At 47.7% G+C, this 21,467-nt stretch overlaps 1 protein-coding gene across 1 annotated transcript in view; it reads left to right on the forward strand.

Moving 5' to 3' along the window:
* The window catches only part of CEP131 (centrosomal protein 131), a 467,091-nt gene that overhangs the window by 443,141 nt on the left and 2,483 nt on the right, over positions 1–21,467 (forward strand). The window contains exon 26 of the mRNA XM_085617399.1: positions 21,256–21,316. Within this exon, the coding sequence (XP_085473525.1) occupies positions 21,256–21,316 (61 nt within the window). The remainder of the gene's footprint in view (positions 1–21,255; positions 21,317–21,467) is intronic.

Consider the following 21,467-nt stretch of genomic DNA (forward strand, 5'->3'; position numbering starts at 1 on the left):
TTGCCGAGACTCGAACCCAGTTCCCCAGATTCGAAGTCGACCGCCCTAGTCGTTAAGCCAAATCCTCTCCCCTTGTAGTAATCCCTTGTACTGTACAAATGTGCTCTAGGTCCACCTAAAATGGTTCCCTTGCCCTCTCGAAAGTGATGTCTCAATTTAACATAGGTCACCCATCCCAGGAATCTCCAGGATTTCCATTGTGCTTGTCAACGTCCATCTTGCATTGCACTAACCAAATGCAGCATGCGCCAAAGAGTCGCATGTGTGGCATACAGTGGTAAATATTTGTAAAATGTCACTGCCCCTTCCATTCACCTTCCATTATTATCCGGTGGGAGACTATTGTGGCTTGTTACTTAATAAACAATCACTTAGCGGGATCTGGTATTAGTGTGAATTTCTCAACAGTCCTTTGTCTTCACTGTGACTCTGGCAGGCATCTAGCCACAAACATCATTTGAGACTTAAGGGTCTAGTAGTCAATGTCTGGTATATACACCCTTCCATCTTCTTATATTAGATGCACTGTTTTGAGAGCTTCTCTTGCCACCCCATATTAATCTAGTCATTATGTCCTTTAGATCTTTCAATGGCATTTTAGAGAATGGGTACATTCTACATCGAAATAAATACAGACAGCTGGGTAACAGCATTATCTTACTCAAAGCCGCTCTTTCCGTCAGCGTTGTTGTAAGTGTAATCTAGAAGCCAGGAGGCTTTAAGACCCCCAACAGACCTGTCTATGTGTCAGGGTTTGGCGGCGATAGGCATGCGGGACATGGGGGAACCGCGATGCCTGAAGGGAAATACCGAAACTACCACTCCCACAATTCCTGGGAGTAACCCTATGACCCCTGACTTACCTTAAAAACCCCGCCCAGATGGAGCCTGGGGCTTGTCACTTGCATCATCCAACCGAAGCAGTGGACGGCCTTGGTTCATCTCCAGTACTCGCAGAATCCTTGGTCTGCGGAGTATTCCGGTCAGGGAGGAGGAAGCGCGTTCTCCCTGCGCCAGTGTTCTTCCTGCAGGCGAACGAACGGGAATCGCCTGGTAAGCTAGGCGATCTTAGGCGCCCATGGAAGTGCTTGATTCAGAGAGGCATGAAGCATCGAGCCCAGGGTCCTGAGGTAAGGTGCCCCGGTAGAACGCCTGCAGCATTACTGCATGGAGCAACTTGCCTTTACACACGTGTCATAAGTAGGGCAGCAATCCCGGTGCCGAGATACTGTGGCGGTGTGGGGGATACTGTGGCGGTGTGGGAGGCAGATGTCTAATGAGCGTTTCTACGAAGTAGCAGTATTTGGATATTTCAAGACCACCTTTACCCCAGCGCACAAGGATCATCCAGTTTAGCTCCCCGCTGTTAAAAGCCTCTAGGACATCGTGCGCAGAGGGTGTGGAGTGTGAAGTAACGTCTCTTCCCAAGTCAAGTCAAGTCAAAACCACTTTATTCGATTAATTAAAATCATAAAAGTATGCTAAACAAGTATATATATAAAATCTTACAAATCACAAATATACAGATAAAAACATTCCAATTAAAATTTCATGATCGACCATAATCAACTTAATTACTTAGTACAGGTTCAGTTTCCTAATGTTAGATGGGATCCACATCTTGTAGTAATTTTAATCTAACCCTCCTTTCTCTGACAGCTGCTGCTAAAAAGCTAGCTACACAAAACATAGTTAATGGACACTCAAGCAGGCTTAAAAACAATAAAGCTGGCTTATGCTGTGTAAAATTCCTACTTTTTAACAAAGGAATAATAAACTTTTTCCTGGCGTATTTAAAAAATGGACAAAAGAGCATAAAGTGCGTAGTGTCTTGTGGAGAAAGGTCATCACACTTACAAGGGGCAACATCTTTTAATCTATTCCACCCAACCACATCCCAAAGAACTATATGTAATTGGTTGAACCGCAATTTGGTCAGCAGCCATCTATGAAAAGGGTTGGAAACTATTGTAAGGTATAATGACAACCCTGAGGACTGGGATACCAGGACATGTCCCCTGACAGAGGGTTTACGAAGTTCATCTTCTTCACGCTCAGCCTCCCTTAATTTCATAAAATTAGATTTTACCCACTCAAGATCTGCCTTACATAGAGTTTCTGGGTTAAAAAAGATTTCAGGTCTCCCAATGTAGGCAGATAACGACTCTATATTAGACAACCACTGAATTTTATTCATGTTGTCAAGTCGAGTACAGTCCTTTAGGATTTTATGGTTTAAAGTAAGATTTGGGTTTAGCCATATTTTGATCCATAGCAGCAGAGGGGCTAATTTGATCATATCTGCTATGTAACCAATCCCGAGTTCAAAATGGACTGAGTAAGAAGCGGTTGATTGAGGGAGGATAAGGAGAGAGCGCAAGAATTTATTTTCCTCCGTTTGGATCACGTCGTGTTTAATGTAACCCCAGATTGACGCCCCATACCTTACAATGGAAATAGTTTTAGCTTTATAAATTGTTAATATTGCCTCTATCGGCTTTCCTCCCAGCCTTTTTGCAAAACCAAGTACTGCCGCAGATGAGTTTCTCGCGGAGTTTGCCTTTATTGAGAGCTGAGGGGTCCATGAACCTTTATCATCAAAGACTACTCCCAAGTAAGTGAATACCTTCACTCTTGAGATTTCAGCTCCCCTACAGAAAAAAGGCTTTACTTTATTTTTTGCTTGTCCTAACGACATAACATGTGATTTGCCGTTATTAACCACCAAATCCAGGCTATGCATGAAGTCCCCAAACGAGTCCAACAGTCTTTGCAGAGCCAGGGGGGTCCTGGCCAGCAAGACAGCATCATCCGCGTATAGGAGGACCGGAATCGGGGTACCTCCCATACGCGGAATGTCCTGCGTTACTGCCAGCAGGGTTTGCTCCAAGGCGTTTATATATAGGGTGAACAACATGGGAGCTAATATGCATCCCTGTCGTACCCCTCTGCTAGACTTAAAGCTGGACGTACACTTCCCATCGGTTGTCATCCTTATCGAGGCAGTCAGATCTTTGTGGAGCTCTGAAAGAAAATACACAAGGGGTGGGTCAAGTCCCATCTCCAGGAGCATTGTCCACAGCTTTGACCTATTTACGAGATCAAAGGCCGTGGACAAATCCATAAATCCCAGATAAATGGAGCCCCCGGCCGCCCCAGTGTATTTAGCTGTTATTAGAAGGAGGTTCAAACATTGATCCTCCGTGCTCCGGCCTGCTCTAAAGCCATATTGTGCGTCTGACAAGATGTTATTATCCGAGGCCCACTTCGTTATCCTAGCAAGTATAACCTTCCCCAGGATTTTTATGGAGGAGTCTATTAGAGATATGGGCCTGTAGCATCTAGGGTCAGCCCTTTGGCCTTTCTTAAACACCGGTATTATAATGGAACGAGACCAGGATTTAGAAAAACCCACACTAGCCGAGGTGTTAAATACATTAGTCAGTATGTTGGCCCAAAACACCGGATTGGCCTTGTACAAGTCGGTGGGGACTCCGTCAGGGCCAGGAGCCTTCTTTCCTGCAGAGTCTTCGATCGCTTTAGTAACCTCTCCTATGTAAAACCTAACTGGTGTGAGGGTGGAAACCGAGGCTTGCCCAGTAAAGGTTTCTAAATCGAGGTGGCTACCATATATATTTTTAAAATGACTCAACCAGTCATCCTCTGCTATATTAGTTTCCAACACACCATTTTTAATGTTAGAAAAAAGAAGGGTATTGATGATTGACCAAAATTTCGCACTATCTTTTAAGGTTGCTTTGTCCATGAGATCGGCCCAGGCATTTTGTTTAATTTCTTTTTTCCGGACCCGCATTGCTTTTTTATAGTCGCTTCTTAACTGCGACACCAGGATTTTATTCCTTGGGCAGGCCTGAAGCGCTTTTTTGAGATTATTATGAGCTTTGGTACAATTATGATCAAACCAGCCAGAAACTACACTCTTGGGGGCTGGTCTACTTTTGGTAGTTAAATCCTTTGCCACTATGGAGCAGATAACTTCAAACGAGGAAATTACTTTCTTCCCCGTGGAGTGTTGGTCACCACAGATTTCCAGGTCCAGGGCCGCCTCTAGCCTGATTGATTTGAGGAACTCCTCCGGAATTACCTTGGACCAGTTTAGCCTCCTCCCCTGGTCCTTTGCCTTAACTTCAGTGTCTGTCTTATGTGGGGTTAAGATATTTAAAAAGGAAAAACCATCTAACAGTTCAATTACCACTGGATTATGATCGCTAAAAATAGACTGTATAGCATTATAAAAGCATACATATTTTAAAAGACCAGAAGAAAGAAATATGTAGTCCATTATTGTGTTACTATCCCTTCCAATAAAGGTGGGGACCCGTAAATTTTGATCATAGAAGCCTGGATCATACAGCTGGTTTTCGGATAGAAGTTTTTCCAGAGCTTCCCCCTTACTTGAATGCTCAAACTGTTGAGGGGATGTCAAATCTGGCCCATCAATGTCAGTTAAGCAACAATTATGACTACATAAGTGCACATTAAAATATAATGACAGAAAGTGGTTTGCTTCAAAGTATAAGTATTTAAAAAATCCGCCAACCATAACAAGTGAGCATTCGGCGAATACCCTTGCTGAGAATTATAACAATTTACCAATAGTAGTTTTGTGTTATTGGTGAGTTTAAATTCCAGTATAAGAAAATTATTACATGAGCAAGTTATCCTGCTAACTGTTCCTTTTAGTTTCACCGAAAGCAAAACCACTAAACCCCCTATAGCCCTCCCAAATGCTGATTTTAATGCTGGAACAAAATAGGACGTATAACCGTCTAACCAGAAATCACATTCAGTTTCCCAGGTCTCTTGAAATGCCAGAATGTCATAATCTTTCAAAAAACTTAACCAGGATGTATTATCTCTCTTGGAGCGTAAGCCCGCAACATTCCACGTTAACATTTTAATTGATCCCCCCTTACAGTTATCAACAGTCGAGTGACTAACATTAATACATACGGGAGATGCGGGAGGTTGATATTCTTCATGAGAAACCTGAACGGGGGATAACTCGTCCCCCCCACGAATACCAACCTCCTGTCAATCACACATATCCAGTAGAGAGAGTGCCTCAAAACGATTACACGTGGGGATATTAGGCCCACCCATAGACTGATAATCAGCTCCTACACCCTGATGGGGAAACGGCGTCGATTCCGTCACTGGTATGTGGTTTCTCCAGTTTGTCAAATGAAAGCGATCTCTGGGGGGGGGGGGTAGGTATAAAAGAAACCAAGGGGACGCGCCTGAATACTATTTACATCTTGTGCCAGGGATGCTGCCCTCAGTAGAACGGTAGCCACATGTTGTGTGTGTCTAAAATTAACTATGACACAGTCACCAGTAGATGATTTTTTGGAAGGCCCGATCCAATTTACTCTTTGAGTACTTAAGATGTCATTAGCAAAATTGAAAGGAAACCCACACTTCCTATGTAACCACGAGACTGTTTTTTGCTTGAGGGAGTAATGCGATTCCTTATGCAAAGAAACTGAGTGCCTGTCCTGGGGTGGTACATTAGTTAAAATCACGACATAAGGGGAGCATGGCGGGGGTAGATTTATGGTTCTACTTTTCATTTCCACCTCATCTTTATACGCCGGAACCGACTCCTTTACTGCTGGAATAACTGGATTTGAGGCTAAAGTAGTCGCTGGGAGAGTTGGCGTGACTATAACATTAATATTAGAGGGCTGAGATGGTAACTGTTGATGTTCTACTCTATCTAAGCTCTCTTGCCCAGCTGCACACTGCCCCTTCTTTTTGTTGCTGTCTACCCAACTTAAATGTTTTGTTAATAATCCTCCTAGCCTCTTAACCTCATCAGCGACCATATCGAGTTTCTGTACTAGAGGTTGCATGAGTAGTTCTAATTTAGCATCAAGTAGAACCTCAACGGAGCTGAGTAATTGGGAGTATTGGTCAGGGAGTAGTAGGGTATTTACACCATAGCTGCTGTTTAAAGGCTCGTCTGAATCGGCCTGTACTTTTTCCGTAATGTCGACCCTTTTTATTCCTTTGTATAAACCCCCCCCCCTTTTTGCTTTGTTTCTTTCTACAGTTCCTAACGGGTGTGGGAACAGAAGTGACCTCGTCTATAGCTTCACTCGCTGTATTTAAGTCCGGGGCTAAAGGATCCATATGAACCTGAACTGTGGCCATAACATTGGCATTGGCTGGGGGAGGGGGGTCACTAGTACCTTTATCCAACGGGCCCATCACAGCAGTTAAAGGGTTAAGAATACTATCTTGGGGACTATCCATCCCCAGGAGGCCCTTCGGTCACTATTAATTTTGTTGACCTTTTTCACTAAATAATTGTCGAGAGGACCTGTCCCCGATGTACATAAATCCCTTTGGCTTATAGGCATTTTAAAAGCAGAGCAGGATTACAATTGTCAATAACAGTGGGTTAAGCACTAGCTTGGAACACTACTGAGCAGTATGACAGTTAACGAATTTACCAGTGAAGATGTCTTCGCAGTCCTAGTAATCCTAAGCACGATGGTAAAGAGTATGGCCCAACCCAGCCTCAGACAGTCCCGGACTGTCACAGACTGTCCGCCCTTTGTCCGGGCTTCGTCCGGGGAGTCCCGCTCGCGTCCCGCGAGATGGCAGATAGAACGTTTATGTAGGCGTGGATCAATAGACGGGTGGGCGGGCAGCAGCGCACCTGTGGCCACGCACGGACTCCTGGTCAACGGAGTCCCGTGCTGCAGCCTAGCTTTCCTTCCAGCAACCCCCAATTCCTTTCGCGGCTCCTCCTGCTGTGTCGGCGTTTCCTCAGCAAAGTCACCCCTCACGGCGATGCGGGACCCGCGCCAGCGGGTTCCGCGAGCTCCTTTCAATGGAGGTGGGCGGGCAGCAGCGCACCTGTGGGCACGCACGGACTCCTGGTCAACGGAGTCCCGTGCTGCAGCCTAGCTTTCCTTCCAGCAACCCCCAATTCCTTTCGCGTCTCCTCCTGCTGTGTCGGCGTTTCCTCTGCAAAGTCACCCCTCACGGCGATGCGGGACCCGCGCCAGCGGGTTCCGCGAGCTCCTTTCAATGGAGGTGGGCGGGCAGCAGCGCACCTGTGGCCACGCACGGACTCCTGGTCAACGGAGTCCCGTGCTGCAGCCTAGCTTTCCTTCCAGCAACCCCCAATTCCTTTCGCGGCTCCTCCTGCTGTGTCGGCGTTTCCTCAGCAAAGTCACCCCTCACGGCGATGTGGGACCCGCGCCAGCGGGTTCCGCAAGCTCCTTTCAATGGAGGTGGGCGGGTGGGCGGGCAGCAGCGCACCTGTGGCCACGCACGGACTCCTGGTCAACGGAGTCCCGTGCTGCAGCCTAGCTTTCCTTCCAGCAACCCCCAATTCCTTTCGCGGCTCCTCCTGCTGTATCGGCGTTTCCTCAGCAAAGTCACCCCTCATGGCGATGCGGGACCCGCGCCAGCGGGTTCCGCGAGCTCCTTTCAATGGAGGTGGGCGGGCAGCAGCGCACCTGTGGCCACGCACGGACTCCTGGTCAACGGAGTCCCGTGCTGCAGCCTAGCTTTCCTTCCAGCAACCCCCAATTCCTTTCGCGGCTCCTCCTGCTGTGTCGGCGTTTCCTCAGCAAAGTCACCCCTCATGGCGATGCGGGACCCGCGCCAGCGGGTTCCGCGAGCTCCTTTCAATGGAGGTGGGCGGGTGGGTGGGCAGCAGCGCACCTGTGGCCACGCACGGACTCCTGATCAATGGAGTCCCGTGCTGCAGCATAGCTTTCCTTCCAGCAACCCCCAATTCCTTTCGCGTCTCCTCCTGCTGTGTCGGCGTTTCCTCATCAAAGTCACCCCTCACGGCGATGCGGGACCCGCGCCAGCGGGTTCCGCGAGCTCCTTTCAATGGAGGTGGGCGGGTGGGCGGGCAGCAGCGCACCTGTGGCCACGCACGGACTCCTGGTCAACGGAGTCCCGTGCTGCAGCCTAGCTTTCCTTCCAGCAACCCCCAATTCCTTTCGCGGCTCCTCCTGCTGTGTCGGCGTTTCCTCAGCAAAGTCACCCCTCACGGCGATGCGGGACCCGCGCCAGCGGGTTCCGCGAGCTCCTTTCAATGGAGGTGGGCGGGTGGGCGGGCAGCAGCGCAACTGTGGCCACGCATGGACTCCTGGTCAACGGAGTCCCGTGCTGCAGCCTAGCTTTCCTTCCAGCAACCCCCAATTCCTTTCGCGGCTCCTCCTGCTGTGTCGGCGTTTCCTCAGCAAAGTCACCCCTCACGGCGATGCGGGACCCGCGCCAGCGGGTTCCGCGAGCTCCTTTCAATGGAGGTGGGCGGGTGGGCGGGCAGCAGCGCACCTGTGGCCACGCACGGACTCCTGGTCAACGGAGTCCCATGCTGCAGCCTAGCTTTCCTTCCAGCAACCCCCAATTCCTTTCGCGGCTCCTCCTGCTGTGTCGGCGTTTCCTCAGCAAAGTCACCCCTCACGGCGATGCGGGACCCGCGCCAGCGGGTTCCGCGAGCTCCTTTCAATGGAGGTGGGCGGGTGGGCGGGCAGCAGCGCACCTGTGGCCACGCACGGACTCCTGGTCAACGGAGTCCCGTGCTGCAGCCTAGCTTTCCTTCCAGCAACCCCCAATTCCTTTCGCGGCTCCTCCTGCTGTGTCGGCGTTTCCTCAGCAAAGTCACCCCTCACGGCGATGTGGGACCCATTAATGGACGCCGTGCTGATGGAAGCGAAACTTATGGATTTGCTCTCAATGTAGTGGGAGAAGAAGAGGTCAGTCGGGCGGCGAGCTACTTATGGATTTGCTCCCAAAGTAGTGGGAGAAGAAGAGGTCAGCCGGGCGGTGAACTCCAACATCCGAGAGGGTTATCTCCGGTCAGATAAGTACCTCATGAGGAATGGATTAACGTTATTTCTGGTCTTGTTTAGCTTCGTTACTTTTATTTCATTGTTACATCTCAGGGTTTTTGGAGAGCAGTGTCGCTACGACCCAGTAAGTTCATACACATAGGGAGGATGGGTGGACATGCATTATCTGTCGGAACAGAACTATTAACACCTGTACTGTGTTTACTTTCAGGGCTCACTGGGTGGCAGGGGGACGAGTGGAAGACGGCATTTAAAACCAAGTTCGGTCTCTATGAATATCAAGTCATGCCCTTTGGGCTTTGCAACGCCCCCGCCACATTCCAATTCTTCATGGATGATGTCTTGAGAGGATTACTGGACGTGTCATGTATCGTCTACATAGACGACATTCTGGTGTATTCCGGGTCCATAGAAGAACATATTCCTCACGTGAAGGCAGTACTGGAGTGCTTGCAGCAATACTCTTTGTATGCAAAACTCGAGAAATGCTTCTTTCCCACCACCAAGGTTGAGTTCTTGGGGTATGTCATAGGCCCTAATGGAATATGTATGAATCGGAAGAAAACGCAAGCCATTACGGAGTGGGAATCCCCTACATGTGTGAAATCCCTACAGAAGTTCTTAGGATTTGCGAGCCTCGGAGGTTCATACAGGATTTCTCACGTATCATTAAACCCTTTACTCTTCTGCTACGAAAGAATGCTGTCTTCCAGTGGAACGCGTCTACTGAAGAGGCCTTCCAAATGCTAAAGAGTCGCTTTACCAGCGCCCCCATTTTGAGACATCCTGACGCGACTCAGCCCTTTATTCTTTAAACAGACGCTTCGCATTATGCATTGGGAGGCATTCTTTCCCAACGACATCCGGACACGGGCCAGTTGCATCCGGTTGCCTTCTTTTCCAAGAAGCTATCCGGTTGTGAAACGAACTACAGCATCATGGACAAAGAACTCCTAGCCATTAAGTGGGCTTGGAAGGAGTGGAGACACCATCTTCTGGGAGCCAGACACACTGTGGAAATTTATACCGATCACCGGAACCTGCTATTTTTGAAGAGTGCCCGAGCCTTAACTCCGCGACAGCTGCGATGGTCTCTGTTCTTTGCGGATTTCGACTTCGTAATCAAATATAGACCAGGCCCTCAGAATGGCAAGGCAGACGTGTTGTCCAGACCCCTTCCAGCCCCTGAGGGAGAACTCACCAGAATAGAGGAACCACCCAATATCCTGCAGAAGGCTGCCTTCCCTGAAGAAACAGTAGCAGCCGCCACCACAAGAGACTTCTTAGATGAAGTACGAAGGCAAACCATCAATGTAGATAAGGATACCTGGATCCAAGAAGAAGAATTACACCGCTCTGCGAAAGGCGAGCTCTTGTTCCATGATGACAAACTATTCGTGCTGGATGGTCCTCTGCAACAACAAGTTCTTCACTGGGTTCATGATACGTCTTTAGGAGGACACATGGGGATACACAAAACTATACAAACGTTAACCCGTTATTTTTGGTGAGCATCGCTTCACAAAGACACAGCCAAATACGTCTCTGAATGCACGGTGTGTGCCCAAGCCAAGGCCCAGCATCAGCGACCCAGCGGCCTTCTCAGGCCCATTCCTACACCACCTAGTCCGTGGCACACTGTATCTATGGACTTTGTAGTGGAAATGCCGCCTAGTTCCGGGCATGACACCATTCTGGTGGTTGTTGATCACCTCACCAAAATGGGGCATTTCATCGCTCTCGCCAAATTACCAACATCCGCGGAATTAGCCGCCATTTTTCTACAACACGTCGTCAGGTTACATGGAATACCCTCAGTTCTCATCACGGACAGAGGGACTCAATTCACCTCCAAATTCTGAAAGGCATTATGTGAAGCCTTGAGGATTGATGCCCGGTTATCCACTAGCTACCATCCGCAAACGGATGGCAAAACTGAAAGGTTAAATCAAACATTGGAACAGTACCTGAGGTGTTTCACGTTGTCACAGGAAGCAGAGTGGAGTCAACTCCCATGGACGGCAGAGTTTGCCTACAACAACACCAACCACACTTCCTTGGGCTGTTCTCCCTTCTACTGTCTCTTGGGGTTTCATCCCAACATGTTACCCTTGGCTCTTCCTGTATCCTCCTCTCTCCCATCGGTACAGGAGCACCATGCTCATCTCAAACAAGTGATAGAGATAGCCAAAACCCACCTAGGAGAAGCACAAGGTAGGGATAAGCTACAAGCAGACAGAAGAAGAACACCTGCACCCTCTTATGGGATAGGGGATAAAGTGTGGCTTAACACCAAACATCTGAAGTTCAAGGGAAACACTAGGTTACAGCCCAAATTTGTAGGTCCCTACCCTATAGAGAGAATCATAAATCCCGTCGCCATGAAACTCACTCTCCCTACCTCCTGGCGAATCCACCCTGTCTTCTATGTCTCCCTCCTGAAACCATGTCTCCCAGACACCCGTCTACCACTCAGACCGCAAACGATAGATATCAATGGGGAGGAGGAATACGAGGTTCAGGGTACACTAGATTCTAAATACATCAGGGGGAGAGTGCATTATTTAATTGACTGGAAAGGGTATGTCCCTGAGGACCGTTCCTGGGAACCGAAAGCTAACTTACATTGCCCCGAGGTATTGAGGCTGTACCATCACCGTTTCCCCACAAAGCCCGTAGGTCCGCCGAGATGGCGGCTGTTGAGAGGGGGTACTGTCAGGGTTCGGCGGCGATAGGCATGCGGGACATGGGGGAACTGCGATGCCTGAAGGGAAATACCGAAACTACCACTCCCACAATTCCTGGGAGTAACCCTATGACCCCTGACTTACCTTAAAAACCCCGCCCAGATGGAGCCCGGGGCTTGTCACTTGCATCATCCAGCCGAAGCAGTGGACGGCCTTGGTTCATCTCCAGTACTCGCAGAATCCTTGGTCTGCGGAGTATTCCGGTCAGGGAGGAGGAAGCGCGTTCTCCCTGCGCCAGTATTCTTCCTGCCGGCAAACGAACGGCAATCGCCTGGTAAGCTAGGTGATCTTAGGCGCCCGTGGAAGTGCCTGATTCAGAGAGGCATGAAGCATCGAGGCCGGGGTCCTGAGGTAAGGTGCCCTGGTAGAACGCCTGCGGCATTACTGCATGGAGCAGTAGCCATTGCCGGGACAAGTCCTAGTGTCTAGTGAAGCAACTTGCCTTTACACACGTGTCATAAGTAGGGCAGCAATCCCGGTGCCGAGATACTGTGGCGGTGTGTGCTCAAAGGGAGGCAGATGCCTAATGAGCGTTTCTACGAAGTAGCAGTATTGGGATATTTCAAGACCACCTTTACCCCAGCGCACAAGGATCATCCAGTTTAGCTCCCCGCTGTTAAAAGCCTCTAGGACATCGCGCGCAGAGGATGTGGAGCGTGACGTAACGTCTCTTCCCTTTAATGGACGCCGTGCTGATGGAAGAGAAACTTATGGATTTGCTCCCAATGTAGTGGGAGAAGAAAAGGTCAGTCGGGCGGTGAGCTACTTATGGATTTGCTCCCAAAGTAGTGGGAGAAGAAGCGGTCAGCCGGGTGGTGAACTCCAACATCTGCGAGGGTTATCTCCGGTCAGATAAGTACCTCATGAGGAATGGATTAACGTTATTTCTGGTCTTGTTTAGCTTCGTTACTTTTATTTCATTGTTACATCCCAGGGTTTTTGGTGAGCAGTGTCGCTACGACCCAGTAAGTTTATACACATAGGGAGGAGGGGTGGACATACATTATCTGTCGGAACAGAACTATTAACACCTGTACTGTGTTTACTTTCAGGGCTCACTGGGTGGCAGATAGGAATGTGAGGTCCACAGCATCAGATGACATCCCTTCCTGAGTCTAACAGCGTCACCCTGCTCCTTTCTTTTGTCCCTTTTTCCCCCCTCCCCAGGAGAGAGATTATTCCTGTACTGTTTCCTATATACACTCAGGGATATCTCTCCGTAGGTGAAGGGGTTTATTAGCGTCTACATTGTTCCTGCTGTATCCGGCTGTCAGGTGCGTGTGCAACCTATCTCTGTGTGACACCATGTTTAGAGCACTACAGTCTCACTCCGTTTGTGCTATCTGCACCCCAAGGTGTCAAAAAGTACGATATGCATACTTTTTTTTTTTTTAAACAAATTTATTGATTGTTTCCAGGCCTGACACATATAGTCTACGAAAGATTCATATCAAGATGCAGACAGTGGGGTGAGCAACATCGCCATCATGGATGACACAATTATATTAACTAGCCCATACAGAATAGTGCCCACCCACCACCCCAAAAAATCCCATGTTGTGTAAGAGTCATTGGCACTAATTTCAGTCATTTATCTTAAATCAATTCTAGTCCCTCATAACTACCCCCCCACCAATCCCTCCCCCCAGGCATGTCACACACAAACAACAGCGTAAGCTAGTGTAGTCTACTTCGCGTTAGTTTCTCAAATGTACCAAGAATAACACTTTAATAACTATTCCACCATATAGGCTGGGTCGCCCTGCATGTTGCACATAGGTCCTCCATGATCGGCAGAGCACGGGGGTAGACTACCTATTCTGCTACTTCAGGAGTTGCAATCATGGGAATTTCGTCACTGTCCGGGATCTTTAGGAGCACCACTAAGGTTTCCCACGCCTTTGCCAGTTCTAGTGCCCTCTCACTTGCCGCCTTATGTCGGGCAAACCAGTTCTGTCCGACTGTCCGTTGGTGTGGTAAGAATAACTGAGCTCAATAATTGTGGAGGTAATTTTATGGGTATTATTGCACAATGTATAAGTGACAACCAGGACATAATCTCAGCCTTGGTGATGCATTTAGGGCTTCATTTAGAGTCTAGCAGACCAATACTCTGTCCCAAACATGACCGATATGCTGTCCACCTTATTACAAGTACATTATAGTATAATGCACTGGTAATAAGACAGATATGGGGTCCACCTTATTACAAGTGCATTACAGTCTAATGCGCTTTTATTGTAATAAGACCGATAGAATAACCTTCACGTTTGTTACAGAATACAATACGCCACACGTTAAATCATTCCCTTATTTTTAGGTCTTGCGGAGCCCAGCGCATGCGCTGGCTCGGAGAGACATTTTGTATGTGAGTTTTCAAAGTGCTGCTGGCTGACCTAGCGCTTGCGTTCATACGATTGTGCACGCGCGAACCTCCAGCCTTCAGCAGCACTTTGAAAACGTATCAAAGCAGGCATCCTTCCCTTCAGCGACCATCTGGCTCGCCTCTCTGCTCCTCCCTCCTGGCTCCTGCGCATCTTCATTTATTACCTCTCAGTAAACAAGCTTCAAAGGGGCTGCTATCATTCACATCTCCCATGCTTAGCAGGCAGAGCGGTGCCCATTTGCCTTGCATACCACGCTCCTTCTGGCCGACGACCACAAAGCTGAAGCCATTAATCCAGTAGTCTAACAAGCTGCTCCCACACGGGCGACTCCAGGCTCTACAATGTTTCACTTTACTACCGAAGTCTTTTTTGGGGTGCGTTTGCAGTTTGTGTAGGGGTTTCAGTCTACAGCTCGGTAATTACCATGTCCACCTGTAATTACCGGTTCCCTTGCCGCTGGCTTATACCTGATTTCAGGGACATCTCTGCTACCATTTACCACATGCTTTGAGCTCGCGCGCTTGTTGGGTTGCGCACTTGTTGGGTTTTGCTGTGTATTAAACTTTACAGTGAAGCTAAGAGGAGCGTCTAGACACCAGCATAATTCGTGTTCGTGTCAGATAGGAAGGTTAATGTGTGTTCACGTTTTGACCTCTAGCAGTGGTCTGTGAGGACGATGCCGCTACTTCGTCGCCTTTCATGTTGGCTATAGACGGAATTCTAGGCGCAGACGCGCACCCAGCTGCCACTCGCAAATGCTTCTATGTGCACGCACAGACATACATTGCTATTCAGGCTGCATCAATACTTTTCTGTTGCACAAAACTCACATATTCTGGGCTCACAAACACCCACCTGCGAGGCGCACACATGTACATTTCTAGACGAGAACACACATCTTATGCCCAAAGCTCGTGGCCGCGAATTTAAACACACATACAGCAGTTCAGTGAGCACAAGGACACTTTCAAGGCGTGCACACACCATTCAGAGTCGCAGGCACAACACTTGAAGGAGCACACCGCTGTCACTTTCAATGCACGAAAAATGCACACAACACCTTCAGAATTTCAGCATACACGCGTACAAAGGCACACACTCGCCCACAAACTGCCAAAGCACTTTTAGGGTTTACTCACGCAGCTGCACCCGGACATCAGCCGCATGCTCACCCCTCAAGGTACTCACAGCACATATTTAACCTTTGCCCTCATCCATCCAATCATACAAGGTGGACAAATGAATACATACTTCCAGGCACACCCCTGGTAGATGCATAGATGCGTGTGCACCCACACCGCCAAACTTTTGCGCATGTCTTGGCCCCCACTCTGCTCCTCACTCCTTTTGGCTTCACTCTGCCAGCCCCGCCTCCCTCGGCATCCTTCCTCCCAATCTCTTGCTTCCTCCGTCCTCTCACCTCACTGTACCCTTTCTCTCCCCAGCCCCTCCTCTCTGCCCACACGCCTCTCGGCTCTACTTCCTGTGCTCACGGGGCGCCGAGGCTTCCATATCCCCCTTTCCACCCCCCACTTCCCCCACCCCTTTTTTATCTTTTGTTTTATACACAGCAGTGTGCTGATGGCGTCTCTGCTGGTTTCCTTCAAATCTGCACTAAGGCAAACAGGGGGACAGAGCAGGAGCTCTGTTTACAGACCTCATGCCTGGCGTTGCCACTGACCCCACGTGTGTCTCGGTAGTGTAGTCCAATTTGCAGTCTCCGGAGCCTGTGGTGACCCATCAGATAGGTCAGCCAGTTCTGCCACGGTGCCACATTTCTACACTTTACCAGATTTCTTGCACACATTCTTACCAGTAGTTTTCGCCGCTTCCCAGCTGCCTCGAGCCAGCAGGGAGTGAAGGCACAGGTCAGAAACAGCATTCAGTAAACATCATTGTCTACATTTTTTTATGTCATGACTCATTCCCTTATCAGGAGAACGAACGTAGCAAATGCCACCTAATTAAATTGTTCGTGTATCCAAGGCCTGTAAACTTTAGGGGACTTTTAGTGGAGGAAAGTGCCTTCTTCTACAGCAAAATGGCGGCCACTGGGCCCTAATGGCGCTGAAAAGAGCCAGTCAGACAGCAACAGCAGTTGTAAGTGCGAGAAAGACTTATGGAGGGGCCACGTTGATGGCCTCTGTAAAACCATCATTGGATCATAGCCCGAGACGCACGTTATTGTTTTTGGGAAAAGGTTGCGATCTCAGGCCGGATTTACTTTGATGAAAATATAACAATAAAATACACACAATTTGATATGCACATTTATTTGCATAGTTATTACAACATTCCTTTTCCCAAATTACACAGTAGACAAGTCCTCAAGTTGTCAACAACCCAGTCTCCCCCTGTGTATCCAAACATTGTTTGTGAATTCACAGTTTGACTTTCCACCCAGTCCCCCAAGCAAAGAAAAGTGTCTCTTATGCAACCCCCAGGCCCAATTCTCTTAAGCTAGAGGCCTATCCACCCTTATCCCCGAGCATCCCAGCTGGGGTAAGAATTATATAAAAATGTGTTCTCAGGTTCTTATGAAGTTTCTTTGCTGTTGCTGTCCTCTTCACTAACAACTGGTAGCTTTTTCAACCATGTCTAGTTGTTTCAGTGTTTGAATGCTTCTATAATATTTCTGCTTCCTTAATACAATGCTGAGATTCTCACGTCTTCTCGCACGGCCCGTCACGTACACTCTGCCTCTATCGCTTTGCGCATGTGAAGCCTGGATGCCTACACAATTCTCCATGTCACCTCTCCCCTAATGTGGGCAGTGGTTAAACAGCCATCTTCTATTTCAGACGACACTTATCACAATGCACCTTAAAACCAGCTTGTCACATTGTTGAGCCACGTGTATCTCACCAGATATCCCAGCCTCTGCGTTCTTCTCTATGCAGTGGTCATCAAAGCCTCTCTGCCCATCTAGCTGTCCTCTCTCTTCACTAGTGCACCCTGAATGAGCAACCTTTACATGCAGCTGCACAGGACCATGGATGCCAACTCTCAAGTCACATTTCAAGCTTTTAAGTCTACCTCTTCCTACCATTTCTCTCCCTACCATCTCTCTCCCTACCATCTCTCTCCCTACCATCTCTCTCCTTACCATCGCTCTCCCTACCATCGCTCTCCCTACCATCGCTCTCCCTACCATCGCTCTCCCTACCATCGCTCTCCCTACCATCGCTCTCCCTACCATCGCTCTCCCTACCATCGCTCTCCCTACCATCGCTCTCCCTACCATCGCTCTCCCTACCATCGCTCTCCCTACCATCTCTCTACCTCTCTCTCTCTACCTCTCTCTCTACCTCTCTCTCTACCTCTCTCTATACCTCTCTCTCTCTATATACCTCTCTCTCTACCTCTCTCTCTCTCTCCATCTCTACCTCTCTCTCCCTCTCTCTCCCTCTCCCTCTCTCTCCCTCTCTACCTCTCTCTCCCTCTCTACCTCTCTCTCCCTCTCTACCTCTCTCTCCCTCTCTACCTCTCTCTCCCTCTCTACCTCTCTCTCCCTCTCTACCTCTCTCTCTCTAACTCTCTCTCTCTAACTCTCTACCTCTCTCTCTACCTCTCTCTACCGCCTTTGGGACCTTATAAGTGTTTAGCTATGCAACAGTTGATGTTGTTGCACCAAGGATATTGTGCTGTATATCTAAAAACTTATAAGGTCCCAAAGGCGAGACCTATTGGCTATGCCAATGCTTGTTTGAACTTATCAATAGGTTCTTGATCTGCTTCTTTGTTGAGCATTTCTGATATTTGGGAAATTTCTTCCAGGATTTTTTGCAGATCTATTTCTGCATACTTCACTAGAATTGCGAGAATTATTCTAGATGACTCCTGATTATTCTCTGCCCACTCACAGAGCATATTAGGGTTAGGGTCTTCGTACATAGGGGCTACTAAAATACGCAACCCTTGTGGAATGCGTTTCACCCCCAGATAGCACTGAAGCGACTTCGACTCCCACCATTTTGACAACTCACTGCGCTCAATTTTTCTAAACGCTTGAGTCGCACTGTCACATCTGAAACGTTATCATTTCTTTCAACTGTTCCCATTTTCTTCATGGGCACACTGGTATCATTAAATGTGGAAAGTGCAGCTTCCTCTCTCTTGTAGTTCAGCAGCCGATATTATCACGAAAATTACAGCTTTTTTTCGCCTAAGCCAGAATCCGCCAGTGTCTCCTTGTATAGTGATGGTAGACTCGCAATTGTTAGCACTGGCTACCCCTCTTCCCGCAATGTGTTCAAAAGGGTATCTCCTACCTGAACACCAACGCGTGCGTCGCGGGTCCTCTGACTCTCCAGCGTTCGCCTCTGGCTTCAGGAACACTTCCCTGATGTGAAGAGTACCTGTTCTGCTTCTCTTCAATATACACTGCGGGTGGGGGGGGGGGGGGGGGGGGGGGGGCGGCGGTCTTTGAAACTTTTTCCTCCACACTTCGGTACTGCCGCCGCGGCTCCAAATCTGCGGGTGCGTCGCAGTTAATGGACCACCAAAGCACGGTCCAATAAATATTAACAAAGTTTCTCATGCAAATAAGGATTAACGACGCCGTGTACTGGCCAGACAAATTTAATCAGTCAGCTGGTAGGACGCGTTTCGCCTGTCCTGCAGGCTTGATCACCAACAACTTTTATCATTTACAATTGGCCATTTTAAATAAAGTGCTTTGTAGCGTGTCACAAGACATGACTACAAGAAAAGTGCATTGGACAAAAGACTCGTAGTTTTACACGCAGAACTAGTCAACTTACAATTTGAGTATCTATAAATCAGTGCAAAGAATTACATTTCAATGTTTAGCCACATCATACTATTCAACAAATGAAATTCATAGCTAAATGTTTTGTTTAAAAACCATATACTGAAAATAAAATGCAACTTTAGCACCAATTTAAACCCGCGTTATCACAGAATTAATATTGCGCGATATATTTATACAAAATAATGCGCTGTTACTAGCATCATTTGGTGGCCTTGAAATGGCGCGCCACTGGATAGGTTTTATCGCCATTCCGAATGGTTCGAAGATGTTGTAACACCCTTTTATGGACGGGATGGATTGTGCTTCCTACATACCTCAAGCCGCATGGGCATTGAAGGATGTAGACAGCAAACTCCGTTTTACACTAAAACGATCCTTTGATTCCTTTGATTCTTTTAACTCTTTTGGACAGACCCAATGTATATGTCTGTGTATTTTTGCCATGGCTACAGGCTTTACATTTAGTACACTTAATGGAGCCTTCTTTCCGTTTTAGCCATGTGGTCTTTTGGGTTCCCTTCTCTTTTTTTGGAACCATGTTGCTGACTAACATCAGCTTGAAGGAGCGTGCTCTTCTAAAAGATCACTGCGTATTAAGTGCCAGTGTCTGGTTAAGATGTTCCTCACTTTACCGTGTTGGCAGTTAAAGGAGGTAATCATTCTCACATGATTTTTCTGTGTCTCTTCTCGTGTAATCTTACTCTGACTCTTATTAAACAGAATATCTTCTCTTGTTCTTTTAGTGGCTTTCCTAGTTGCAACTTGCACATTCTCATTTGTGTAGCCTCTAGCTTGGAACCGAGAACTGAGACTTTCCAATTCCTCGTTTCGTGCATCTGGCTCACTACAGTTACAAATTGTCCTTAGGCATTCCCCATAAGGTATACTGATGGTTAATTATTCCATTAGTTGAATTTTATAGCAGACTGTGATGCTAGTAACAGTGCGATATTTTGAATAAATATATTGCGCAATATCAATTCTGTGATAACGCGCGTTTGGTGCTAAAGTTGCATTTTATTTTCAGTATATGGGTTTTAAACAAAGCATTTAGCTATGAATTTCATTTGTTGAATAGTATAATGTAGCTAAACATTGAAATGTAATTCTTTGCACTGATTTATATATACTCAAATTGTAAGTTGACAAGTTCTGCGTGTAAAACTACGAGTCTTTTGTCCAATGCACTTTTCTTGTAGTCATGTCATGTGACACGCTACAAAGTACTTTATTTAAAATGGCCAATTGTAAACGGTAAAAGTTGTTGGTGATCAAGCCTGCAGGAAAGGCGAAACGCGTCCTACCAGCTGACTGATTAAATTTATCTGGCCAGTACACGGCGTCGTTAATCCTTATTTCCATGAGGAACTTTGTTAATTTTTAATGGACCGTGCTTTGGTGGTCCTTTAACTACGACGCACCCGCTGATATGGAGCCGCGGCGGCAGTACCGAAGCGTGGAGGGGAAAAAGAAAAATATATATATATCTCCAACTTCGGTACACCAGCTTGCCATACCAAAGAACGACAGCACAGTCCAGGCATCAGGTATATCTTAATTAATTTTGCTTTAATCCGGGCTATGACGCATTTCAGCAGGGTCCCCTGCCTTGATCACATCAATATATATATTACAAATTAAGCACTGGGTACTGCTTTGGGATCTGTTCAAAAGGTGAAGTCCCTATCAGTTGAACACTCTTTCTGGTAGAGACTCTTACCTAGTCAGAAATTCCTCACCCAGCCTCCCCATTCTGCGATTGAACTGTTCTTGTTAAAAAAAAAATCCCAAGTCTAGGAATCTGCACACTGTTTGTGACGCCATCGGAGTCGCTAGCAGAGCCGTGCCATTATGACGTCCTCGTCGACGTGGGAGGGCTAGAAAAAGGTTTCTGTGGAATGTTGGTGCAGGGGTGAATTCAGAAGGTGAAGAATCCACCGGCAGATACTATACCCACCAGGAAAAGCGCTACCGAAGGTAAGTAACTTGTTCGTCAGGTCTCAACATGACATCTAGGCCTATTAGCTTTTGCCTATGCTTATCTGTTCTTTCTGATTCAGCTGTTGCCTACAGGCCTGACTGAAGCAGTAAAATGTTAATCACATAATCCTCTGAGAGCTCTGTTTCTAGTCACATTACCTTTTGTGCCCTTGTTCATATTTTATATGATAGGTAGATGTATGTCTATTTATATAGCACTATATGACGGTATTAATCGGTTTTTAGAACTTCCATTCATGGGAAAACAAGGGAACTAGGGTAGTGGAAGTTGTTTGCTGTGAATTTCATACTGTGGGCAGGCAGAGAAGCTGCGGTCGGGACTCCGCATAAGTAGCCTGCAAGACACTGCTCCTGTTCAACACCATGGTTTCCTATTTTATGGAATCTGCCCGTCTTTTTATGGTATGTTAAGTTGTTTAATTGGCTTTTTTAATTTTCCCACCTGGGCAGATAATGTCCTATTTGTGAAGGCTGAACCGTGTTATTTTGTTTTTGTGCAGGGTAAAAACGGCAATTGTGAAAAAAGAAGAGGCTGTGAACAGTCTTCGGAAACAGTACGAGGTATGACACTGTCCGGAGCCCTCAGCCTCCCTAGTGACCCAGCCCTCCCTAGTGACCCAGCCCTGAGCTCCCCTAGTGACCCGGCCCTCCCCTAGTGACCCGGCCCTCCCCTATTGACCCAGCCCTCCCCTAGTGACCCAGCCCTCCCCTA

Source organism: Triturus cristatus, chromosome 7 (assembly GCF_964204655.1).
Source record: "Triturus cristatus chromosome 7, aTriCri1.1, whole genome shotgun sequence".
NCBI lineage: Eukaryota > Metazoa > Chordata > Amphibia > Caudata > Salamandridae > Triturus > Triturus cristatus.